Source organism: Xenopus laevis, chromosome 8L (assembly GCF_017654675.1).
Source record: "Xenopus laevis strain J_2021 chromosome 8L, Xenopus_laevis_v10.1, whole genome shotgun sequence".
NCBI lineage: Eukaryota > Metazoa > Chordata > Amphibia > Anura > Pipidae > Xenopus > Xenopus laevis.
The window spans coordinates 10,408,869-10,429,724 of record NC_054385.1 but is presented as its reverse complement, the minus strand read 5'-3'; the positions used below and the strand labels follow the sequence as shown (position 1 = coordinate 10,429,724).

Sequence of the window (20,856 nt, the reverse complement as noted above, 5' to 3'; positions counted from 1 at the left end):
TTCTTTATTTTTTTTTAAGGTCTCTGACTTTTTTGTTCTTAACCACCTTTTGGGTGTATTGCACATGACTTTTAAGAAAATACATACATATCAGTTATAGGCTAAGCAACAAACATACCCTTTATACCATCATTTAAAATCAAGAATCCGCCTTACTATCAACCTGACTTTTAAGTACCAGTGGCACTACCTTACTAGTCACCCTCCTATCTCCAGCTTCTCCTTCCCTGCCACCTATGGTGGGTAACGCTATATTTTCCTTATTACCTGCCTTACCTTGTTGGGTATGTAGAACGGGGCTCTTCACACCTGACATGGCCTTCGAAACCATCGTCAAGAAGCAAATCAAGAAGATCAAAGAGCCGTGTTTGAAATGCGTGGACATGGTCATTTCTGAGCTAATCGGTACCGTTAGACAGTGCACCAAGAAGGTAACCCTTCTGGACTCGGGTCATGCCTGAGACCTGGAGGCTGAATATGTGAACCCTTTACCCCAAAGTAGAGCATGAAATCGTCAACCCCTCTCCAACCAGTAAGGTACAGTCAATCAGAGAGTAGGTGCTCAACTTCTGATTGGCTGAGCTTATTTGTTAAAAGAGCATGTCCCTGACAACCCAGTCTCATGGCTCTGTGCATGTGATGAGCATGGTAAAGTAACAGATTTCAAATATATAAGAATTCGGAGTGTATGTAAGAGTGTATGTAAAGAGGTTTTCTTTTCAGATATCGAGGCAAGGCCTTGTTGCCAGAACTGTCCTAGAGATGTGACCCTGCTGGCAACAAACATAAAAAACCTGATACAAATAACAGGAAATACCTATCTCTGGTTAAAATTCTACTGGGGCAATGTAATAAAAAATATAATAAATTAGTAACCCCAAAGCAACCAACCAATAAGATGTGTGCTTTTAAACATCTGAACAGTAACAGTACAGGCTGATTGCTATGGGCTGCCAGACATACATTAGCCCTTACATTTCTCCATATCCTAGGGGGGCTTTTTTCATCAACAGTGAATATTAAGAACATTCTTGTGGTTATGTATGTGGCCTTATCCCTACTTCTATGAGCAGACTGCATGTAAATGAAAGCTATGATTCTTGAAGGGGGTGTAAACCTGCTATATTTCTTTTAGCAGAAATATATTTTTTACTTTGGAAGGGGATAGAGAAAGTAAAACTTGCTCCTTTTTACAACCACAGTCCTAGACTTAGTCTTAGTTTGAGTTCCTTCATGTGCTTCATGTAGTAATAGTGTGGCCTCCCAGAATTTTGGATAGTGACTCGTCTGCCTTATACACCCAGTGTTTGGCCCTACAACACCTTCCAGAAGAGAGACAGGTCAATGGAGATGACCCTTTCTTTGGTGACTTGACCACAGTTTATCATATCTAGTGCTATCAAACCAGATTCTTCTACCTGACCTTACCCAGGCTAATCCAGATCTCACCTATAATTTTTTGCCTCATGTATTTACCTGTTTGTCTCTCTCACTTCTTCCCCTCCCTATCTTTCTGTTTTCCTCCTATCTTCTTTGTCCGGTCTGCTTGTATTCCCTTCTTAAAATTACCCATGCTCTCTCTACTCACCTTTTCTTCTCCTTCTTTCTGTCTCGCCTCCAACTCACTGCTCCATGCTGTTCTCACTTCCCTTTCTCAATTTTTTCATTGGCGGTACGATCCCCCTTACCTTCCTGTTCTGAGGCCCCATTTTTCCTCTGTGTTTACAAACCCCTTTTTGTCTTGGTGTTTATCCCACCCACTCTGGCTCCTCCCCTTCCTGGTTCACACAGGACTGGACTTTTCACACCCGACCTCGCTTTTGAAGCTATAGTGAAAAAGCAGGTGCACAAGCTGAAGGAGCCATGTCTGAAGTGTGTAGAAATGGTAGCGGGTGAGCTGGTCTCCACCATCCAAAGGTGTAGTGAAAAGGTAAAAAAATTAAAAATAAAAATACTATAAGTACTACTTATAGTAAAACTATAGTTCAAGTTAGCTGTGCTTCATATGAACAACTACATATTATACAAGCTCTTTTTGAATAAATGCAAACTCTAATCAACAACATGGCATAACTTTAATATTACAAGTGCTGTCAATTGATTAGGATAAAACACGTCTGCCATTGCTTGAGTGCCCATCAATAATTATTTAGTAACTCCTAGAAATGTTCTAGAACAGTTCTGACCTAGAATTTCCTTGCTGTGGGCTGTTATCCACCATTTGTCAGGCTTGGGGATTGGGTAATTATAAAATACTAAGGTTATACTAAGAGGTCCACAGAGATCTTGAGTATAAGGGGCACCATAAAAATTTGTTGTAGGCCCTTATGCAGCCCATAGGCCTCCAGTTTTCATGCAATACTCCACAACAATACTGAGACAATCAGTTTACTACTGCTAAATGGTAGAATATACTGACCAAGAATAATGTAGGGGAATTGCTAACATGCCACAGATTTTTAGCACAGGAATAGGTGACCAGAAATCCAAATAAGACCTTCCTTTAGGTCTTTGAAACCATTTTCAAACCATGCTATTCATCCACTCCATGCAATGAATTTATCCAGAGATTCCCTTTCTTCCAAATTATTATTATACCTATTGGGGTGGTCTTGTTGATCTATGGGGCTTTTTCAGGTGTGGTTGCTGGAAGGGTGTGTGAATATGTGTGATTGTAACTAAATTTAAATCACTTGCTCATCTAAATTTGGAGAGATTTGCTCCAGGTCAATATCAGATACCTGGTCAGATCTGTTTAACAATAATATGCCTTCAAAAATAGGCATATCAGCCTTAAACGATATGGCCGTGCTTTGGCCAAGCATATCCCTCAAATGGAAAATGACTCTTTAAAATCATCGGATCAAATGCTGTCTAAATTCTGAATGAGACATGGCTGGCATTATTAAGCAAGTAGGTCAAATGATCAAACATAAGTGACCTAACTCTAGGCAACATGAGGGTGAGGCAATGCCACCCTATTCCAAAGCCCATAAATCACAATGGTAGGAGAGTCTTAAATTTGTTTAACAAAAGGAGTGGCACTGACAAGAAAGCGGGAATTGTTTGTGGGCAAAAGAGATCTGCTTCTTAAAATTCAGATATTGGGAATTTGGGAAGTATGAATGCCAGCCCTGCTCTCATTTGAGATGGAGGTGTCAGGTTGTGCATGCTGCATGTCTTTGTGTTCCCTTTGTTGGTGTCTTGTGCTGGTTATGTGTTTACTGTATGTTCTCTGTTTTTCCTTACAACAGAGTTTCTCAGCTCTCAAGAACCTACTGTTTATGTCTCCATAATCATATTACAGTTCCAGAGATTAAAACCAATTTATGGGAAAATGTCATTAAAGTCAATTAATTTTTTCTTTTTGCATCCATTTATTTTCCTTTACATATTAAGTAGAGCTTGGGCATGAGTTAATATGAAAAGTTATGAGCTATTAACTAAAAACGCATAAGTGGAGGGAAATGAACCTAATGATATTTCCATTTTTTTTTTTAACATCCCACATGTCTATGTTTTGTCTTTGCTGTTTTCAAAACTGAGAGAAATAAGCGGTGTGTCCTTAATAAATTTGAATAATCTGATTAGTGTCTGAAAACGTAGGTGCATCTGAATAATGTTTTTTGCACATGGATGATTTCCGTATTAATTTCAGGACACATTTCTTATGTACAATGTTAATACAATATATACAATATGCCTGTTGAAAAATTATAAGGATAATAGTAGTCACTGAGAGGTTCTGTGACCATATACAGTAAAGGCAGAAGGCTGCAGGCTGAGTTATAGTGTATCACTCATGTATTATAAGGGATAATGTACCCCCTACTGTAAATAAGGATATTAGAAGTCACTGAGGGGTTCTGTGACCATATACAGTAAAGGCAGAAGGCTGCAGGCTGAGTTATAGTGTATCACTCATGTATTATAAGGGATAATGTACCCCCTACTGTAAATAAGGATATTAGAAGTCACTGAGGGGGTTCTGTGACCATATAAAGGTACAAGGCTGCAGGCTGAGTTATACAGGGAACTCTGAGTATCACTCATGTATTACAAGGGATAATGTACCCCCTACTGTAAATAAGGATATTAGAAGTCACTGAGGGGGTTCTGTGACCATATAAAGGTACAAGGCTGCAGGCTGAATTATACAGGGAACTCTGAGTATCACTCATGTATTACAAGGGATAATGTACCCCCTACTGTAAATGATAAGGATATTAGAAGTCACAGAGGGGTTCTCTGACCATATAAAGGCACAATGCTGCAGGCTGAGTTATACAAGGAACTCTAAATATCATATAAGGGATAATGTACCCCCCCTTCTGTAAATGATAAGCAGTAATGTAACTAGAGGGGACGAGCCCTAGTGCGTGACGTGCAGCCGGGCCCCCCGCCCCCCTCCATACGTGATTTTCAGGCCGGATCACAGTGGCGCACGAGCTGCCGGGGGGCCCTGAGGGGGTGCTTGCCCTGGCCCGCTCGCACCCCCTGCTCCCCCAGTAGTTCCGCCACTGATGATAAGGATATTAGAAGTTACTGGGGGGTTATGTGACCATATAAAGGCACAAGGCTGTAGGCTGAGTTATACAGGGAACTCTGAGTATTACTCATGTATTATAAGGAATAGTGAACCCTATACTGTACCCAACAAGTATAGCAGATCAACATAGAGACAGTAGCAATATCAGTGTTGCTGCAATCCTTTAGCTGCTGTTGGAAGTACAATATCCTGCAGCCACCGATAGTGGCTCCTCTCCAGTAATAAAGAAATCCCTAGATTTACCAAACGGCTCCGCAAAAGACAGATCTGAACTTGATAATTGGGCTTCAACCAGTTGCTTGTAAAAATAATGCACATGAAAATAATTTGTGTCTATATAATCTTATTTAAGTGTCTGGAAGTAGTGAAGGGGATTTCCTGTCTGCTCCCAAATCTACATGCCCTTATTTCCCCTACGAGTAGGAAACAGGAAGGATAATCAGCATGGCAACTAGAGGCCCTGTCATCAAAGTCAGGAAATGAATCAAAATTATCTGAAAAACTTCTCATTATATTCAATTGACTGAGTATATGCAAAGCTTTAGGGTAAGCTTATTCCGGGTTTTCTGTTTTTTGTTTTTTTTTAGTTTTTGAGAGGTGACCTAAATTGTCACTTACATGGAAATGAAATTGCTATAAAATGCCTTTTTGTGATAAAAATGGAGTTGTTGACAGTTTTGCAACTGTTTGCCTTAATTAACGTTCATAACTAATAATATAATATAGAAGCCACTGGCCTTCAGTTGAAAAACATAAGCTTCTAGACTTCTCTAGAACCAGTTCTGCAGCTAGCCGAAGTAGCAAATAAACTAAATTTTGCCCAGTTTGGCAACCAAGCTGGCTGCTGGGCTGGGGGGACATCCTAGAAAAGTATATTTATGGGCACAACCACCACCCTGTCCATGACCTGCTTTCAACTTCTAGTAGTCCACAGGAGATGGAGAATAGGGTCTACTCCTTCTACTGTTATGCGACTATGATTAATTATTTAATCCTAGTTAGTTTATCTAGGTTATACCTTTTTTGTGGCCACGCATAATACCAGAAATAAGGGCAAAGTGTATCATGGGCATTGAGCTTTTAGATCACTAATACATTTTGCAGAAAGGTTAATCTTGCAATGTCCCACACAGTACCTGCCTTCTTTATTACAGCTTAGTCAGTACCCTCATTTACGAGAGGAAATGGAACGAATAGTCACTACGCACATCCGTGAACGAGAGGGGCGGACAAAGGACCAGGTAAAAATGTTTAGAGAAATATCACCAAATAGCATAGCATTGGAATTTCTAGTAAAACGAGTTTTAAGAGTTTTAATGAACTCGCAACTCAAATGGTATCTTATTTAAGTCTTAAATGGTTCAAGGGACCTCAAATCATTCGAGTTCTTTTTTAACCCGAAAATGTGAGTTTTGATCAAAAAATACAACTTGAATTTTTGTGGAAAAAAGAACTCAAAGCTTAATTTGCACCAAAGTGCATGGCAGCCTACAGCAGCCCTTCTGGCATTTGCAACCATGTACAGATTTTCAGTCCAGGCCTGGTACACACCCCTTGTTGGCAGTAATAGTCTGTAAACCAAAAACAATTGACAAGGCTGAACCCCAGCTCAGCTCTGCTTCAGAAGGGGAGTTTCTTCTACTTTAATGCCAGAGGCACACAGACATCCAGTCATGTAATTTACTTAAGAAGCTGTTTTGTCTAAATAAAGGAACTGTGAACTGTATGTGGAGCATTTAGATAAGAAAGAATGCGCCTGGTAACGTCCTCCAAACATCAGTTAATTCTATGTTCATCTTTGGTAGCTTTATGTATTTTACTGGGTTTATTCACTGCCTCTAGGGTTGCCACCTTTTCCAGAAAAAAATACCGGCCTTCCTATATATTTATCTTTTTTCCCTATTAATAATATAGAGATCAACCATAATTTTTACCGGCCAGGTCTGTAAAATACCAGCCAGGTGGCAACCCTAACTGCCTCAGGTCTCTAGTTTTTGAACCAAGTCACATAGAATTATTGAAAATAAAATGCACCCTACAAGTTTGTTTACCATATGGCTACATTGTGTAATTGAATGCACCATGGCAGGGGTAGGAAGCATTCCAATCAAATTCTCCTTTCTGTTCCTTCTGCAGGTTATGCTCTTGATTGATATAGAACTATCCTACATGAACACAAACCATGAGGATTTCATTGGCTTTGCTAAGTAAGATCCTGTGTATTTGGAAATTTGCTTACATAAAAACCAGTATGAATCAAAAATTAGGAAAGGTGGAACACATGAAGACATGACTGAGAAATAAATTTGGGGATTTATATGAATACAACCAGAATGGGGTCAAGAATTGGGAGAGGCTTAACACATGAAGATACAAATGTACATATAAACAACAAGCTGCATTTTAATGACTCATATCCAGATTGATTTTCTGGGGCAAGTGTTTTGGATGTGTACCCCCAATTTTAGTGTTGCCATTAAGAGTGGGTTGAAAGGGCGATAATGCTTAAATTCATATCTCTCAATGTATGAATCTGGCCTGTCCAGGAATAGCGTGTTTAACACATGAGTCTAAATCCCTTACTCTGTCTTGGCAGCGCTCAACAAAGGAGCAGCCAAACTAACAAGAAGAAGGCCTCTGGAAATCAGGTGAGTACAAAGAGTTACATTCAGCACCACAAGGGCTTCATGAATCTCTGCTAATCACACTACATCCATTTCTTAAATCTTTGGGGACGGGACTAGAGACATGGGATTCAGGAAAACTAAAATTGGAAATTAATTTATTTCTCTCATCTCTTAATATTCCCATTAAATACCAAGGGGAAAAAACACCCAAACTGCATGGTTGCCTTTAGGAGATATTTTTTAATTAGTGCTGGGTTGATATACTGTAGGTTATATTTTGTGATTTTGCCCAGTTTTTCATGCTAATACTATGCCCTAAGGTAGAGGGATTACTTATTACAAGATATAACATCCAGACTTTAGGCAATATGGACATTACTAGGCCTGTATTTAAAGATACTGATTAAGCTTGGATTCATCACTGCCATACTGTCACCAACTAAGGGTCTCCCTCGTTTACATAAAAGTATGTCCTATATGCTGCCTTCTGTATTGTGTCCTGAGGCTTTTCTAGAATTGCACCTCACTCTAGATACAGCATCGTGTGCCTTCAGCTGGGCTGCATACAGAAAGGTCAAGAAGGTGGGTGACTAATGGGCATTCCATAGAACTCCCCTAACTTACACATGGTTCAAGACCTAGGGAGCACTGAGAAATGCAAGGTGCTGGAGTAAACTATTCTTTTATCATGTAGAAAATACATAGTTCCCTTTGCTCTTAATTTTTAAATTGACACAAGGTGAAACGCAACTTGAACCTTCCAGTGGCACAAGTATAAGAGCTTCTTTCCTTTTGTGTAGAAGCTCCCTTCCACACAATTGCTGATCCTCATGTTCAAAATGATGCCTATTGTAGATCCGGATATATGTTTCTGAGAGTTCTGAGTTCATTATCAGTGGCCGTACCCAAGTTAGTGTGTAGGTTATGGGGTCAGTCTCTTCATGTCATTACTCTGCGGTCATCACTCTGCAGCGCCTGAAACCGCAGGCTTGGCAAGTATGTATGATGGTCGTGTGTGACTTGAATTCGCATGTAGTGCACGGGCTGAGGGTTCTGCATCCCGCAAAGCTAGTAATATATATATATATCCCTCTTCTTGTGCTCCTCTTTCTCCTCTCTGCTGCTGTTGCTATGGTTACCCTGTGTAGGATGAGATCCTGGTGAGTAGACAGGCAGTGGCTATGCCCTTAATACACCATGGTACATCTGGGAAGGCAGACCATAGACCTTTAACACTACTGTATTAGAGAGACCACTACAATTATTCTTACAGAAATATGCACAAGGAACTTCTCCATCCACAGTAGGTGTCAATGCTATGAATTATAGTTCAGCAATGGCCGGAGGGCTGGGGACTTCCTTGTCCTGTGATTGTCCTATTATTACAGTAACTATACTTTACAGACACTATTAATTCAACATAATGATTTAACAGACACAATTAGGTCAGAGCTGGCTTTAGAGGTGTGTAAATACAGGCAACATTGCCCTGATAACTAGCAATTTTGTGTAGGGGATAGCAGGTGTATTTTGCAGAGTCTGTTTTGCTGTGGCCCCTTCTCAAGAAAACCCTAAGTAGAGTTCTTCTGAAGTAAGGTTTGAATGAAGGTACATTCCGTTTGCAGTATATTCTACTACACTTTAAATACACATGATTTAGTTTGTAAAGGTGTTTATGGTGTTTTCTAAAATTGGTCCTATGGATTCCCCAGATGTACCATCTCTGTGCTCAGTAACCCCCCCACACTGTGTTTTTCTACCCTTCCCCACACCTCTTCCTCCTTTGCCAACTGCAAACAGTGTGGGCAAGAGTAATGCTCCAGTCTTCTCAATGCATCATATTTCTTGGGGTGAAAATTAACTGCAACACTGTGGGTATATTTTTTAGAAGAATCAATATGTAGGGTACCACAGTGTTTCAGATGGACATGTCATAGACCTTGAAACAATTGTAGGGGCCAAACTGAGAGTTTACGCCTTGATTAATATGCCCCTAAAAACCCTAAATAAGTGAAATTTAAAATCCTTTAATACTTAAATGTGCCACCATGTTTCTTGTTAAATTCATCATATTGTTTCACGGTTTGTGCCATTCCTGGGTATCATTAGGCAGACACAACACTGCTGTATTTGATAAGTAGGCCCGTACTTAGGTTCAATTTGCAATATTCGTTGAATATGATAGAGCTGACTCAAACAGATGGAAGTCTGGTAGTCAGACACCCCTGAACTAATCTTCTGCCATTTTCTTAGGCCAATGGATGCAAAACTGTAACATCTTCAAGTAGGATTCTGGTGTATCAAGAAGAGTAAATGACCATGCTCACCAATTTTCAAGTTAAGCCCCTATACCACTGCTCCAAGCCCCATAACGAGGGTCACATCACAGTAAGCACAGTATTAAGAGCTTAGGTCAATTGCTTTGTTTACTGCTTTGTGCTGTAATGAGACTGGAGAATGCTTCTTGCACACATTAAGCTGCTATTCCATCTCCCCTCCATATTTTACTGAAAGGGAGTGCTAACCAGAAGACAGCACTGCTTTCTATCACTTTCCTTCTGCTGGGCTGCAAGAAAACCAAGATTTGCAGTTCCCACCTTCGAAGGGAAATGAGATCAAGGCAAAGCTGCTCCTCTGCCATGCCTTTGTCTTCGTTTGGCCTTGCACTGCAAAAACATGGCAGTCATCGTGCTCTCTGAATGTGTGCTGATTTTTGTCTGAAGTGTGTGTGCATGCGCCTCTTGTTGACGGCTTATCATCTTTCTCTACAAAAGGTCATTTTCACCCCATCTTTTTTCTTATACTTATTCCTTTTGTGGTCTCATAAAATGTGATGTTTTGGATCAAGGGAACCGGTGGTTTATTTCTATTAGTTTTCCCATCAAAAGATCCTTTGGCCTTTGTTAAATAATTTTTTTAGGACGAAACAGACAAATGATAGTCGTTAGGTATTGTGCACCCATAGTCCTTTTAACTGTTTGTTAAGCAAAAACACTATTCATCCCTTGCCAAGTGCCCTCCACAGGGAGTATCTATAAAGTTAAAATAAATTCCTCCAAAGGAATGATGCCACGGTTGGTTTACCTTCCATTTGTATCATTGTATTTACTGGCTGAAAATCCAACCCCACCGGTTCTTAAAGGAACACTAGACTTGCAAAAATATGAAAACCCATGACAGATAAAAAAAAACTCTGCATGGTGTGGTCACCTGTTGGTATTGCAGTTTGTGGCTTCCAGTGGTTTCACGGTAGCCATTTTGTTTTCTGTGCCAACTTTGTTTTATGACATATGGCATCTTGTGAGCAAGGAACACACATAAAATGGCTTATTCTCAATTTACCTTAAAGAGTTCCTGTGATAGTTATATAAAAATATATGGCCTAAACATTTGTTAATGGAAATATTGTAACATAATTCTCCATAGATGTGTAGTGTTCCTTTGAACAACTAACATTACAAAAAAACTGATGAAAATGTTAAAAAGTTGGTTTCGGGGGAAGCAAATCCATGGCCAAACAAAACTCTCTTTCCAGTTCCTGTGCATGGCCAAATATAAGGCAGTCTGATTACTTGGCATGAGCGTGGCCATATTTTGCAACAATTAAGAAAGAAAGGCGATATTAGGAGCAAATAAAGTGTAAGAATATATTCTATATGTGCTGTAATGCTTCACCCTCTCTTGGACAGGTAATTCGCAAGGGATGGCTGACGATCAACAACATTGGCATAATGAAAGGTGGTTCCAAAGAGTACTGGTTTGTACTAACTGCAGAAAACTTTTCCTGGTACAAAGATGATGAGGTATGTGCGGCTATTATTCACCTATTATATGTATTTATTGGCTTATTTATTATTTATATTATTTAAACCTTACTTTATTTAAAAACAGTGTAAATATGTGGGGGTGGGCACCTTTCTATAGCATTTGTTATACAAAACATCAAATAATTGCATAGAGACAGGGAGAGGCAGCACTACCGTCACCTGATATTCTTATGTCCTGGAGCCAAGGGTCCTATAGTACAAGACACTATTTATGTGTATTTTTTACCAAACAAAAAGTATTATTATCCAGTTTATTATTATTATTTATTTCAGTTTGTTATGCAGTGTATTCATTGGAATGGAACACAATAAGGTTGAAATGGCCTTACTCTCTGCAAGCTTGTATGTTTCTTGGCTGGCCTGCTGCTCTGAATCATTGAGTTAGTTTTATTCAAGCCAACATGAGGTAACAGCCCTGATCGTAAACATAACCACTCAACAGAATTCAGAATGAGCAACAGATGTCCCTGCATCAGGGGACAAACAGGATTATATAGTAAGACAGCGTAAATCATGGGATGTGAGTGGGCAGGAGGAGTCATGGATCCTCCTGGGCTCTCCCTATTAGTAAAACCACTGGGCTGGAGTAATATTTTCATTTATATATAAAGCCGTCTTGTAACCTTAAAATCCCTATACTGAGAAGGACTGAAATCCTGCAAAATGCTGATGCATAGGTTTCTTTTCTGCTTGTCATACCCACAACTACTCACAGCTGTAAATGTTGGATGTCTCCTCCCTGGTATTTCCTTTCAAAGCCCCCTCAGGATAAATAAACTCATTCTCCTGACTTGCACTCTGCAGACACACATGCGTGTTTGTTTTACTATATCTACCAGCTTTCTCTGCAAGCCACAAGTAAGGTTTGCCTGTTGCCACTGTGCTACCACAGAGGATTTTGGGAGGTCTAGGTCACCGGTATGAATGCCATGCACAAATCAAATCCAGAGGTGTAACTAGATGTTACTGGGCCCCTTAGCAAATTCAATGTAGAGCCCTAAAATATTGCTAAATGTAACTATTCTACCAAGATATATTCAATTTAGAGCCCGAAAATATTGGTGGATTGAACTATTCTACCATGATATATTAAACATACTCATTAATTAGGGCCTCGCTCTGTACTTCTGGGCCCCCGCAACCACAGGGTCTGCCTCCTCTGTAGTTACACCCTAGATCAAATCAGTGGTTCCTGTTGGAGCAAAGGTCAACCCTCCCGCAATTTTTAGGTGTCACCTGTAGTAACACTCAGGAGCAGAGCAAGAGACATGGCTTAAAAACCTCCTGGAATTCAATTCTGGGAGGTTGACATGTGACTTTAATTTTTTCCATATAATGCATTTTTAAAAGAAGGCCTATCCCTATAACAAATGCAGCTGCTTTACAGCTCCACCTGCAGGTTTTAAAATGATACCTCAATATTGAACTGCCTATATTTTTTTTCATGGCTTGAAACAAAGCTTGTTGGTGGGAATAATAGGGCCCCATACACCTGTATCGCCACACCCCTGATTCTCCAACCTGCCCTTCCTGAAACTCATCACTTGCATGACTCTATTTTGTCTCTCTCCAAACTGTAATATAAAAGGATTTGCATAGCAACCACTGAAACCCTACATGGAGAGCCAAGTAAATGCTCTGTTCCACCAGACCCCCCTTCACTGTTGGAGATTCAGTCATGGAAGGTTTATGACATACAAACTTTCTTCAGTAAACTCTAAGCTGCAGTTACAGTAGATAGAGCCCAACATTTTGCTGTGGCTGGAATGCTGCCACCATTAGTAATTAAAACTATGTCCTTGGTCAGGTCAGCTGTTAATACTGAGCTGCTTTTTTTCCATCTCTGTCTTATGCTCTGGAATCAACTTTTACCCTATGGATTTACCTTTCATTATGTGAAAGGATGGTGTACAACAGATACGGTTAAGCTGGTCATACATGGGTCAATAAAAGCTGCCCGCTTGGCCCCTGACTGAGTCAGCATCTTATCGGGCCAAGTATGGGACGTCTGTCCTGATCAAAAACGATCAGGTCTAAAAAATGCCGTTGGGATAGGGCTGCTTCAGTGTGTTTATGCAGTCCTCTCCCAACAGGTCTCCCTAGACTCCCATAATGATTTAATTGTTGGTGAATGATTAAATCAAAATGAACTATGTATGCCCAGCTGTAGTTACAAGCATCAACAGGAACTTATACAAAGGTATACAGTTCTATTATATGAACTAATGTACTTCATATTGAAAATTATAAGGATATTTGAAGTCACTGAAGATCTGCATATACCTGATGTATAATAAGAGCTATTATATCCCCTACTGTAAATCATAAGGATATTAGAAGTCACTGAGGGGTTCTGTGACCATATAAAGGCAAAAAGCTGAAGGCATATATTATAAGGAATAATGTATCCCTTTCTGTAAATAATAAGGTATAAATAAGATAAATTATGAGGACATAAGATCAATTATAAGGATATAAAATAAGTCACTGAGGATTCTGTCACTCACGTTTCTTGATTTATGTCTGTAGGAGATGGAGAAAAAGTACATGTTGGCAGTGGACAACCTGAAGCTGAGGGACATTAAGGTGGTATTATAATGACCCCCTACTATAAATCATAAGGATATAAAAAATCACTAGGAAGTTGTATCACCATATAAGGCCACAAGCTACGATATACATGTCAGGGATTATGACATGTATTATAAGGGATAATATACCCCTATTGGAAATTATAAAGATATAACAATTCACTGAGAGTTGTGAGACCACATAAAGGCACAAGTTTGCAGGCTGAATCATTTAGGTCAATGATCTCTGATTGTCACTGGTGTATTATAATGGATAATGTACCCCTTACTGTAAATTATAAGGATATTTGAAATCACTGGGAATTCTGTCACTCATGTTTCTTAATTAATGTCTATAGGAGAAGGAGAAAAAGTACATGTTGCCACTGGACAACCTAAAGCTAAGGGACATTGAGAAAGGATTCATGTCCAGCAAGCACATCTTCGCACTGTTCAACACTGAGCAAAGGTGGGTAGAGACCTAGCCATCTAGCACATGCCATGATCCAAACTGCTAAAACAAAATACCATCACACAGCAATTGTGAGAATGTGATGGATGGCCACTACATCACACAATAACACTATTTCCTCTAGTACCAGCATCATTCAAATGTTGGTGAAGTGTGTAATTGCTATGTGCAAAAGAGTCATAATCCCCTAAAAAACACAGTCAATATCTGAATTTTCCATCCACTGATCAATCAGTTTGATAACAAGCAGGCCTCCCTCGTATGGCAAAAATTGGATTGGAGATCTCTCTGTCCTCCTGAAATAGTGGCTCAGTAGAAAATAGCCAAGTTATGGATCTCCAGTTGACTTTTTTGATATTGTGCTAAAGCTAGGGGTCGACACCAAGGCCATCACCGCTGTTGAGCATGCATGAGTCACTGAATACAGCATATCAGCTGGTTTACTGTATTCTCCTGTATCTGTACAGAAATGTTTACAAGGACTACCGTCAACTGGAGTTGGCCTGTGAAACTCAGGAGGAGGTGGATAGTTGGAAGGCTTCTTTCTTGCGTGCTGGGGTCTACCCAGAGAGAGCTGGGGTGAGTACAAAAAAAACGAAGAAATGCATGGCTACATTAAAACTAGCAATGCCCTCCACGTTGGCATATCAAGAGCTATGGATTTTATGCCCTCCCTTTCCATTTTATCATGGACCCTGCCAACTCACTTCCTCCATCCATAGGCATTATAGGAAAATATACACAGGTCCTTATGTATTTACCATAATATAATCTCAAGAGGGAAGATTTTTCACATGAAATAGAAAGTTGAAGATTGTCTGGAAGGGTGACAGTTCCTCTTTGTTTTCATGGTGAGCCCCGCCAAAGAAGCACAGACCTGTTTTCTTCAGCACCTTTACCGACATAAATTCACCAGTTTAAAAAAACAGATACACCAGAATCAAAATCCTTACTACCGATTATGAATCAATTTCACCCCTTTCAAGGTTGCTGCATTTCCATTTCTGTGACAGATATAACAGGTCACTTTTTCCTGAAGGCATGTCCTGAGCACATGGAGGTAATATTATGTTGGCTGCCAGGATACACTAAGGACATGGGGGTTTTATGTAACCTAACTTTCCATGTCCCAGTAACCCACAGCAATGAATCAGATATTAGCTTTTGCTGGGGCAAGCAATGGCCATGTTACTTATGAAGTTAAATGTCAAGGAACCTCTTACACTTGGTCTTGTGAAATACATATCACTCTCAGGTAGAAGATTCAGAGACTCTAGCCAATATTCAAATACTATAAATGATGCTCCTTTAGGAGGAAGACAAGGAAGCGTCATGTATACCCAATCACCACCAAAATTCCTCACATATATATGCTAAGAATACACAAGGCCCTCTCCACTCGACATTCATTTTAATTCAGCTCTTCTCATATCAAATCCGATTGTTCCATAGTCCATCCCCTCCTTTGACATTCCTATTCTTGATAATATTGAGGCCAAACGATTCATCTTTAACATCTAACAATGGTATTTTTCTATTTTGTCCCTTTTTTGTGTTTTTATTTGTATTCTGTTTGTGGCTCAATCTGACCTCAAAGGACGCAGATAAAGTAAGTTTTGCAAACAACTACAAAGGAGTGCCGAGTCTCCTCTTCTGCTTCTGTAACCAAACCCTCCTTTCACCCTCTGCTTGAGAGGAAAGCCCTTGAGGGGGACTAATAACTTCCTCCCGCAGTTTTCACAATTTTTATTTTCAGTTTGGTCTTTTTCTGCATCTAGACAGAACATTTAAGTTGGGGGTCTTTCCCCACTTTTCTATCATGGCTATGCAGTCCTTCCGAGCTTCCATTAACATTAATTTTGTTTTGCATGCCTGACACGAGACGTTAAACCTTACCAGCAGGTGCATAACTGTACCTTCTTCCAGTATGAGGTTCCTTTAAGGGTTGTTCTGTCTGTACCTGAGCCAAACTGAGAGATTTAAAGTGGAAATTATACCCTATGCATGCAGGGTTCATCTTCCAATTTTCTTTTTGCAAAAGTCTTCTCCACAGACTTGTAGATTAAGGCACTGTCTATTTTTGGCCATTAGAGGTGCTGTTGTGTACATGCACATACATGGCTACATATAACTCTCACTTCGGTATCAGAGACCAACATCCAAGGGAATTCTCAGTCTATGACTACTTTAAAATGTAATTACCAGTGAAGTCAGCTTTTATTGTAATGGGGCTCATTTACTAACACATGCCCATCTACAACATGTTAAGCAATGAAAGCAAAGATATGATTGCTCGCTATGGGTGGTGGTGCAATTTGACACCTGTGTAGGTATATTACACCCTTTCTAATTTCTTGGTCATCACCCAAAACGCTGGCTCACTGAACAACATAAAGCGCTGGTAAATTTGTGCTTCTGGCTCTGTAGCTAAATCCATGGCACAGGAGGACACTTCCTGAAACCTGTCTCTCATTTCCCTCTGTGTTTTCTACATGGTTCTGCAGGCGAGTGAGTCAGAAGAGAATGGCTCAGACAGCTTCATGCACTCCATGGACCCTCAGCTGGAGAGGCAGGTGGAGACCATACGCAATCTGGTGGATTCCTACATGGCTATTGTCAACAAGACGATCAGAGACCTGATGCCCAAAACCATTATGCATCTTATGATAATCAATGTAGGTAATTCACCTTTAAGTTAAATGTTAGTATGTTATACAATATTACTGTAACATTACAATGAAATATTACAATGTTACCTATTACTTAAATCCATAAAATCTAGAATTATCCAGGTAGTGAATGCTAGGTAGCAATTCGCGTCACGGGAGTGAATAATAAATTGCCATCCCCCAGTGATTCTACCTTTCCTGCCCTGTAACAGTAGCCAGATTCTCCAGTCTTGTTTTAGCATATTGTAGTTTTACATTTCCATATGTGGCAGACCAAGGATTTCATTCATTCCGACCTCCTGGCCAACCTGTACTCCTGCGGTGATCAGAATACATTGATGGAGGAGTCAGCCGAACAGGCTCAGCATCGGGATGAGATGTTAAAGATGTACCGTGCACTGAAAGAAGCTCTGAGTATTATTGGCGACATCAGCACAACTACAATCAGCACCCCCATGCCACCACCAGTGGACGACTCTTGGCTACATGTGCAAAATATGCAATCGGGCCGCAGGTAATTAGATCTTATTCAGGGGCAAAAAAAAAAAATTAAATTAAAAAACCAAGAGGCTTAGAAAATGTGTGTCACATGCCTTTCAGGTCTCCAACATCAAGCCCTACCCCTCAGAGAAGAGCTCCTGCTGTGCCACCCACAAGGCCTGGCTCTAGAGGTCCTGCTCCTGGTCCTCCACCTCCAGGCTCCACACTTGGAAGTGCTCCCCCTGTACCCTCCAGACCTGGAGCATCACCAGACCCATTTGGGCCTCCCCCCCAAATCCCATCAAGGCCTAACCGTGCACCTCCTGGTGTCCCAAGGTAAGTGTACCTAAAATATGAGCAATAATGTACCATACTTAAATCCCTTGTGCCTCAGAAGGTGAATCACTATCATGCGACTGCTAAATGGAGCTTTTTGTTACAAAAATAAAGTAAATTTAACACTTGAATAACATACTAAAAACAGACACAATCGTCGTGTGCAATCATGGGCTCAGAACTGCACTTATTATCATACCACCAGTACTTGCACATTGAAAGGCATCAAGAACAGAGCTCCCTTAGAGTGCTGTGCTCTCTTTTGCGCCTACGGAATAGCACACATGTAAGGGGCTTTTACAGGTGATTGTCCTTGTCCAATCCACTTGCCAATCCTCATGTGGCAGGCATACAATGCACCCACCTGCAACCTGTTATTAACCAGGCATACATGCACAACATTTGCACCTGATTAAAACAATAATGTTGAATATTGAGAAAAAAAGTGCATTGTAAGGGAAAATGCATGGCCATTTGTGCCAGGTTTTGCAGACATTTGATAAATGAGCCCAACTGAATTACAGCACTTGATTCTTAACCATGGTACTAGGGTCCTTCTTTTAGACTTGTGTCTCTACACACCATTGTACTTCAACTGTATGCTATAGTAATGACTATGAAAAGTGATTTTATGCAGAACAATTACGTTTCGATGTATCTACGCAGGTTATCATCCTCTAGATATATATACCACTGCCTCCATTACCCCACTCATTCATTCTCTCAATCCATTCCATTCTACACCAACGTTCAAATTATGGATCATCATTTTACTAATTCATTAATCACTTTCTCTATTCTATATAGATCTCCCTCCTTAACCTCCCTGAGCACCTGTTGTTGTAATCGTTTTTCTTTAGAGTACCCTCAGTCCTCACAGTGATATTCAGTAGCATGTAGGTAGAACCCTTTGCTCTCACTGTGACTCCCGAATTCTTCCTCATTAAGCAGAACTTTCAGTCCTCACTGTGGCATCCTAACCTTTCTTCCTTGTGTAGATCCTTTCTGTGACCTCCTAATCTTTCTTCCTTAGATAGTACACCCTACATGCAAACTGTGGCCTCATTATTCTGCCTTAGATAGAACTAAAATCGTCAACTCTTGTTGCGACCTCCAATTTCTTTATCCTTCTTCTTAAGGTAGTCCTCTTAACACCTTCTATTATCTTGTAATTCACTCGTCCTCAGTCAACACGCTTGGCAATTAAAAACCTTGGAAAGTGCTGTTGCCTTCTATTTTTTTTCCTGTGGTAGAACCCTAGGTCCATGCTATCCCATATAATATAGAATCATTGGCCTATGATGTAGTGATCCACATGACCATTCCTAAATTAGAACTATTTTGTACTGGCTTTTAAGGAAGGGGACCCTAATAGTGGAGCAGTTAGAATGTTACTGGTTAACGGGCGACATATATAAAACCATTTTATGGCCAGTGCTTCACTGTTTTGTGATAGGGTTATTTTGTATGCTATACATATGTACAAACAACTTTGTATAATAGCACTGTGAGTTATTTTGGTTGCTAAACACTTCAGGAAAATAAAACACACTGATCAAAATGCCTAGAATACATGGCACAGCAATATGTGGCACTAAGTATGACTTACAATCGCAAATTTAGTAAAAGGAATGCCAGTGTCTTTGTACAATCACGCTTTTATGCTAAATTGGACCAGTGCAGTTGATCTCAGCAACCAGAGTCTTACTTTAATTTTCTAACTTGTAGTAGACTCATCAGAAATTTTGGCCATTTGGTTGCTGTCGGTAACAGCAAATCTGTCCTTTTATGTCTCTTTACACTAACCCCCATGCTAATATAAAAGTATCGATCCTTGCATCCCCTGACGTTCTCTTGTATATAGAATGAGATCTCATTGCAACCTCCTCCCCTCCCAGTGCCAATGTTATCAATGACATCAAGGTAAGGGTCATTGATGACATTGTGGTGACCTTGCTTGTCCTCAGCAACTCAAGAACTTCTGGATCATTCTGTTGTTCTGCATCAGGCAATTAGTTGTACATGTGTGATGTATAGAATGGGCACTTCTAGTCACTTTATTGTAGTACAGTTATGTGTTTTTAAATACTGTAGTCTTTTATAGGAGCAGATTTACAGACTCTCAGCTCAGGGGCATACATTCCCAACTGATTAATTCCCAACTGCTTCCAATGTATAAGTAATGTGGCCAGATACATTGCAGCATATCAGTAGGTGTATGTGTTTTTCATACGATTGCTCTGATTGGCTATCTTAATTGTTACCTATGATCCTATTGGCAATGTACAATTTTCCTGCATAAAGCACCCTGATTCACTAAATTTATGAAAATAATTGAATCACACTTTACAAAATACATTATTTACAGGGACAGACTGTGAATTTGTTGTGTATCATAAGTACACAGGAAAAGCCATCAATCACTGAAAGGTGAAAGGTAGAGGTTATATCTATATATAGTAGCTTTACTATATCTGATACTTTTTGTCCCTATTAATAACATTGGTATCAGTATCAATCTTTGTAGCCAAGATGGTGAAATACCAGACAGGTAGCAATACTAAAAGCCAATGTGGCCACAAGGTAAGCAGCCAACACGGAAGATCCTATGTCCTGTATATGGGACCCAGTTCACATATGTCAGCTTGTTCTGCATTTCACAGACAACACTATAGCTTGCTCAGTTTGTCTCTCCATGCGTATTTGTGCATGCTTCTGCACTTGTACCTATTCATGTCTGTGTCTAGCCAAGGAATATCCACTGTTGTATTTCGGTAATGCATTTATAAATAAAAGGATTCGGTGTGTATGGAAATGTGTGTACTGTCCCATAAACACATGTGTCCGTATGTATGTTTCTGCACACATGGGCATTTTCTTTTCTGGGAATGCTGGGCAGCTGGAAAGGCACAAGTGGCATCCATTTGTTCTCCAGCTGTTGCTAAAGTACTACTTAACAGCCTGCCTCTCTCAGGCCATTGTAGGAAATGTAGTTTAGCAACATCTGGAGGGCTATAGGCTACAGAACTCGGCTCTTACACATCAGTTACTTGACAATTACATGTTTCTTGCACAGGCATGCAGTATACATTTATATAAATGTGTTTGTGTGTGTGTGGAGGTTAAGCTTTAGTGGAGTCATTGATAGCTGTGTGTATGCATGCATGCCACCCCCACGTATTTGTAGCTTTGGCTGCCGTCAGCCTCTGACTTCATGTTATCTTTCAGAATAACTATCAGTGACCCTTGAGGAGCAATCGTTACGGTATGTGTCACACATCTTCAGTCATGTGACCTGTGTGCTTCCTGTTCCCCTGTCATGTGAT

At 40.1% G+C, this 20,856-nt stretch overlaps 1 protein-coding gene across 21 annotated transcripts in view; it reads left to right on the top strand.

Annotated features, from left to right (window-relative positions):
• The window catches only part of LOC108704479 (dynamin-1), a 52,838-nt gene that overhangs the window by 24,970 nt on the left and 7,012 nt on the right, over positions 1-20,856 (top strand). For 4 of the 21 annotated variants that reach the window (XM_041573198.1, XM_041573191.1, XM_041573189.1 and 1 more), the window contains exons 10-22: positions 293-431; positions 5,704-5,790; positions 6,686-6,756; positions 7,146-7,197; positions 8,325-8,336; positions 10,866-10,979; positions 13,533-13,589; positions 13,933-14,042; positions 14,513-14,624; positions 15,643-15,654; positions 16,550-16,720; positions 16,987-17,228; positions 17,315-17,530. In XM_041573198.1, the coding sequence (XP_041429132.1) occupies positions 293-431; positions 5,704-5,790; positions 6,686-6,756; positions 7,146-7,197; positions 8,325-8,336; positions 10,866-10,979; positions 13,533-13,589; positions 13,933-14,042; positions 14,513-14,624; positions 15,643-15,654; positions 16,550-16,720; positions 16,987-17,228; positions 17,315-17,530 (1,395 nt within the window). Of the gene's footprint in view, positions 1-292; positions 432-1,791; positions 1,931-5,703; positions 5,791-6,685; positions 6,757-7,145; positions 7,198-8,324; positions 8,337-10,865; positions 10,980-13,532; positions 13,590-13,932; positions 14,043-14,512; positions 14,625-15,642; positions 15,655-16,549; positions 16,721-16,986; positions 17,229-17,314; positions 17,531-20,758; positions 20,796-20,856 lie in introns of all 21 variants that reach the window. The other 17 variants (XM_041573194.1, XM_041573192.1, XM_041573193.1 and 14 more) reach the window with 12 other exon arrangements.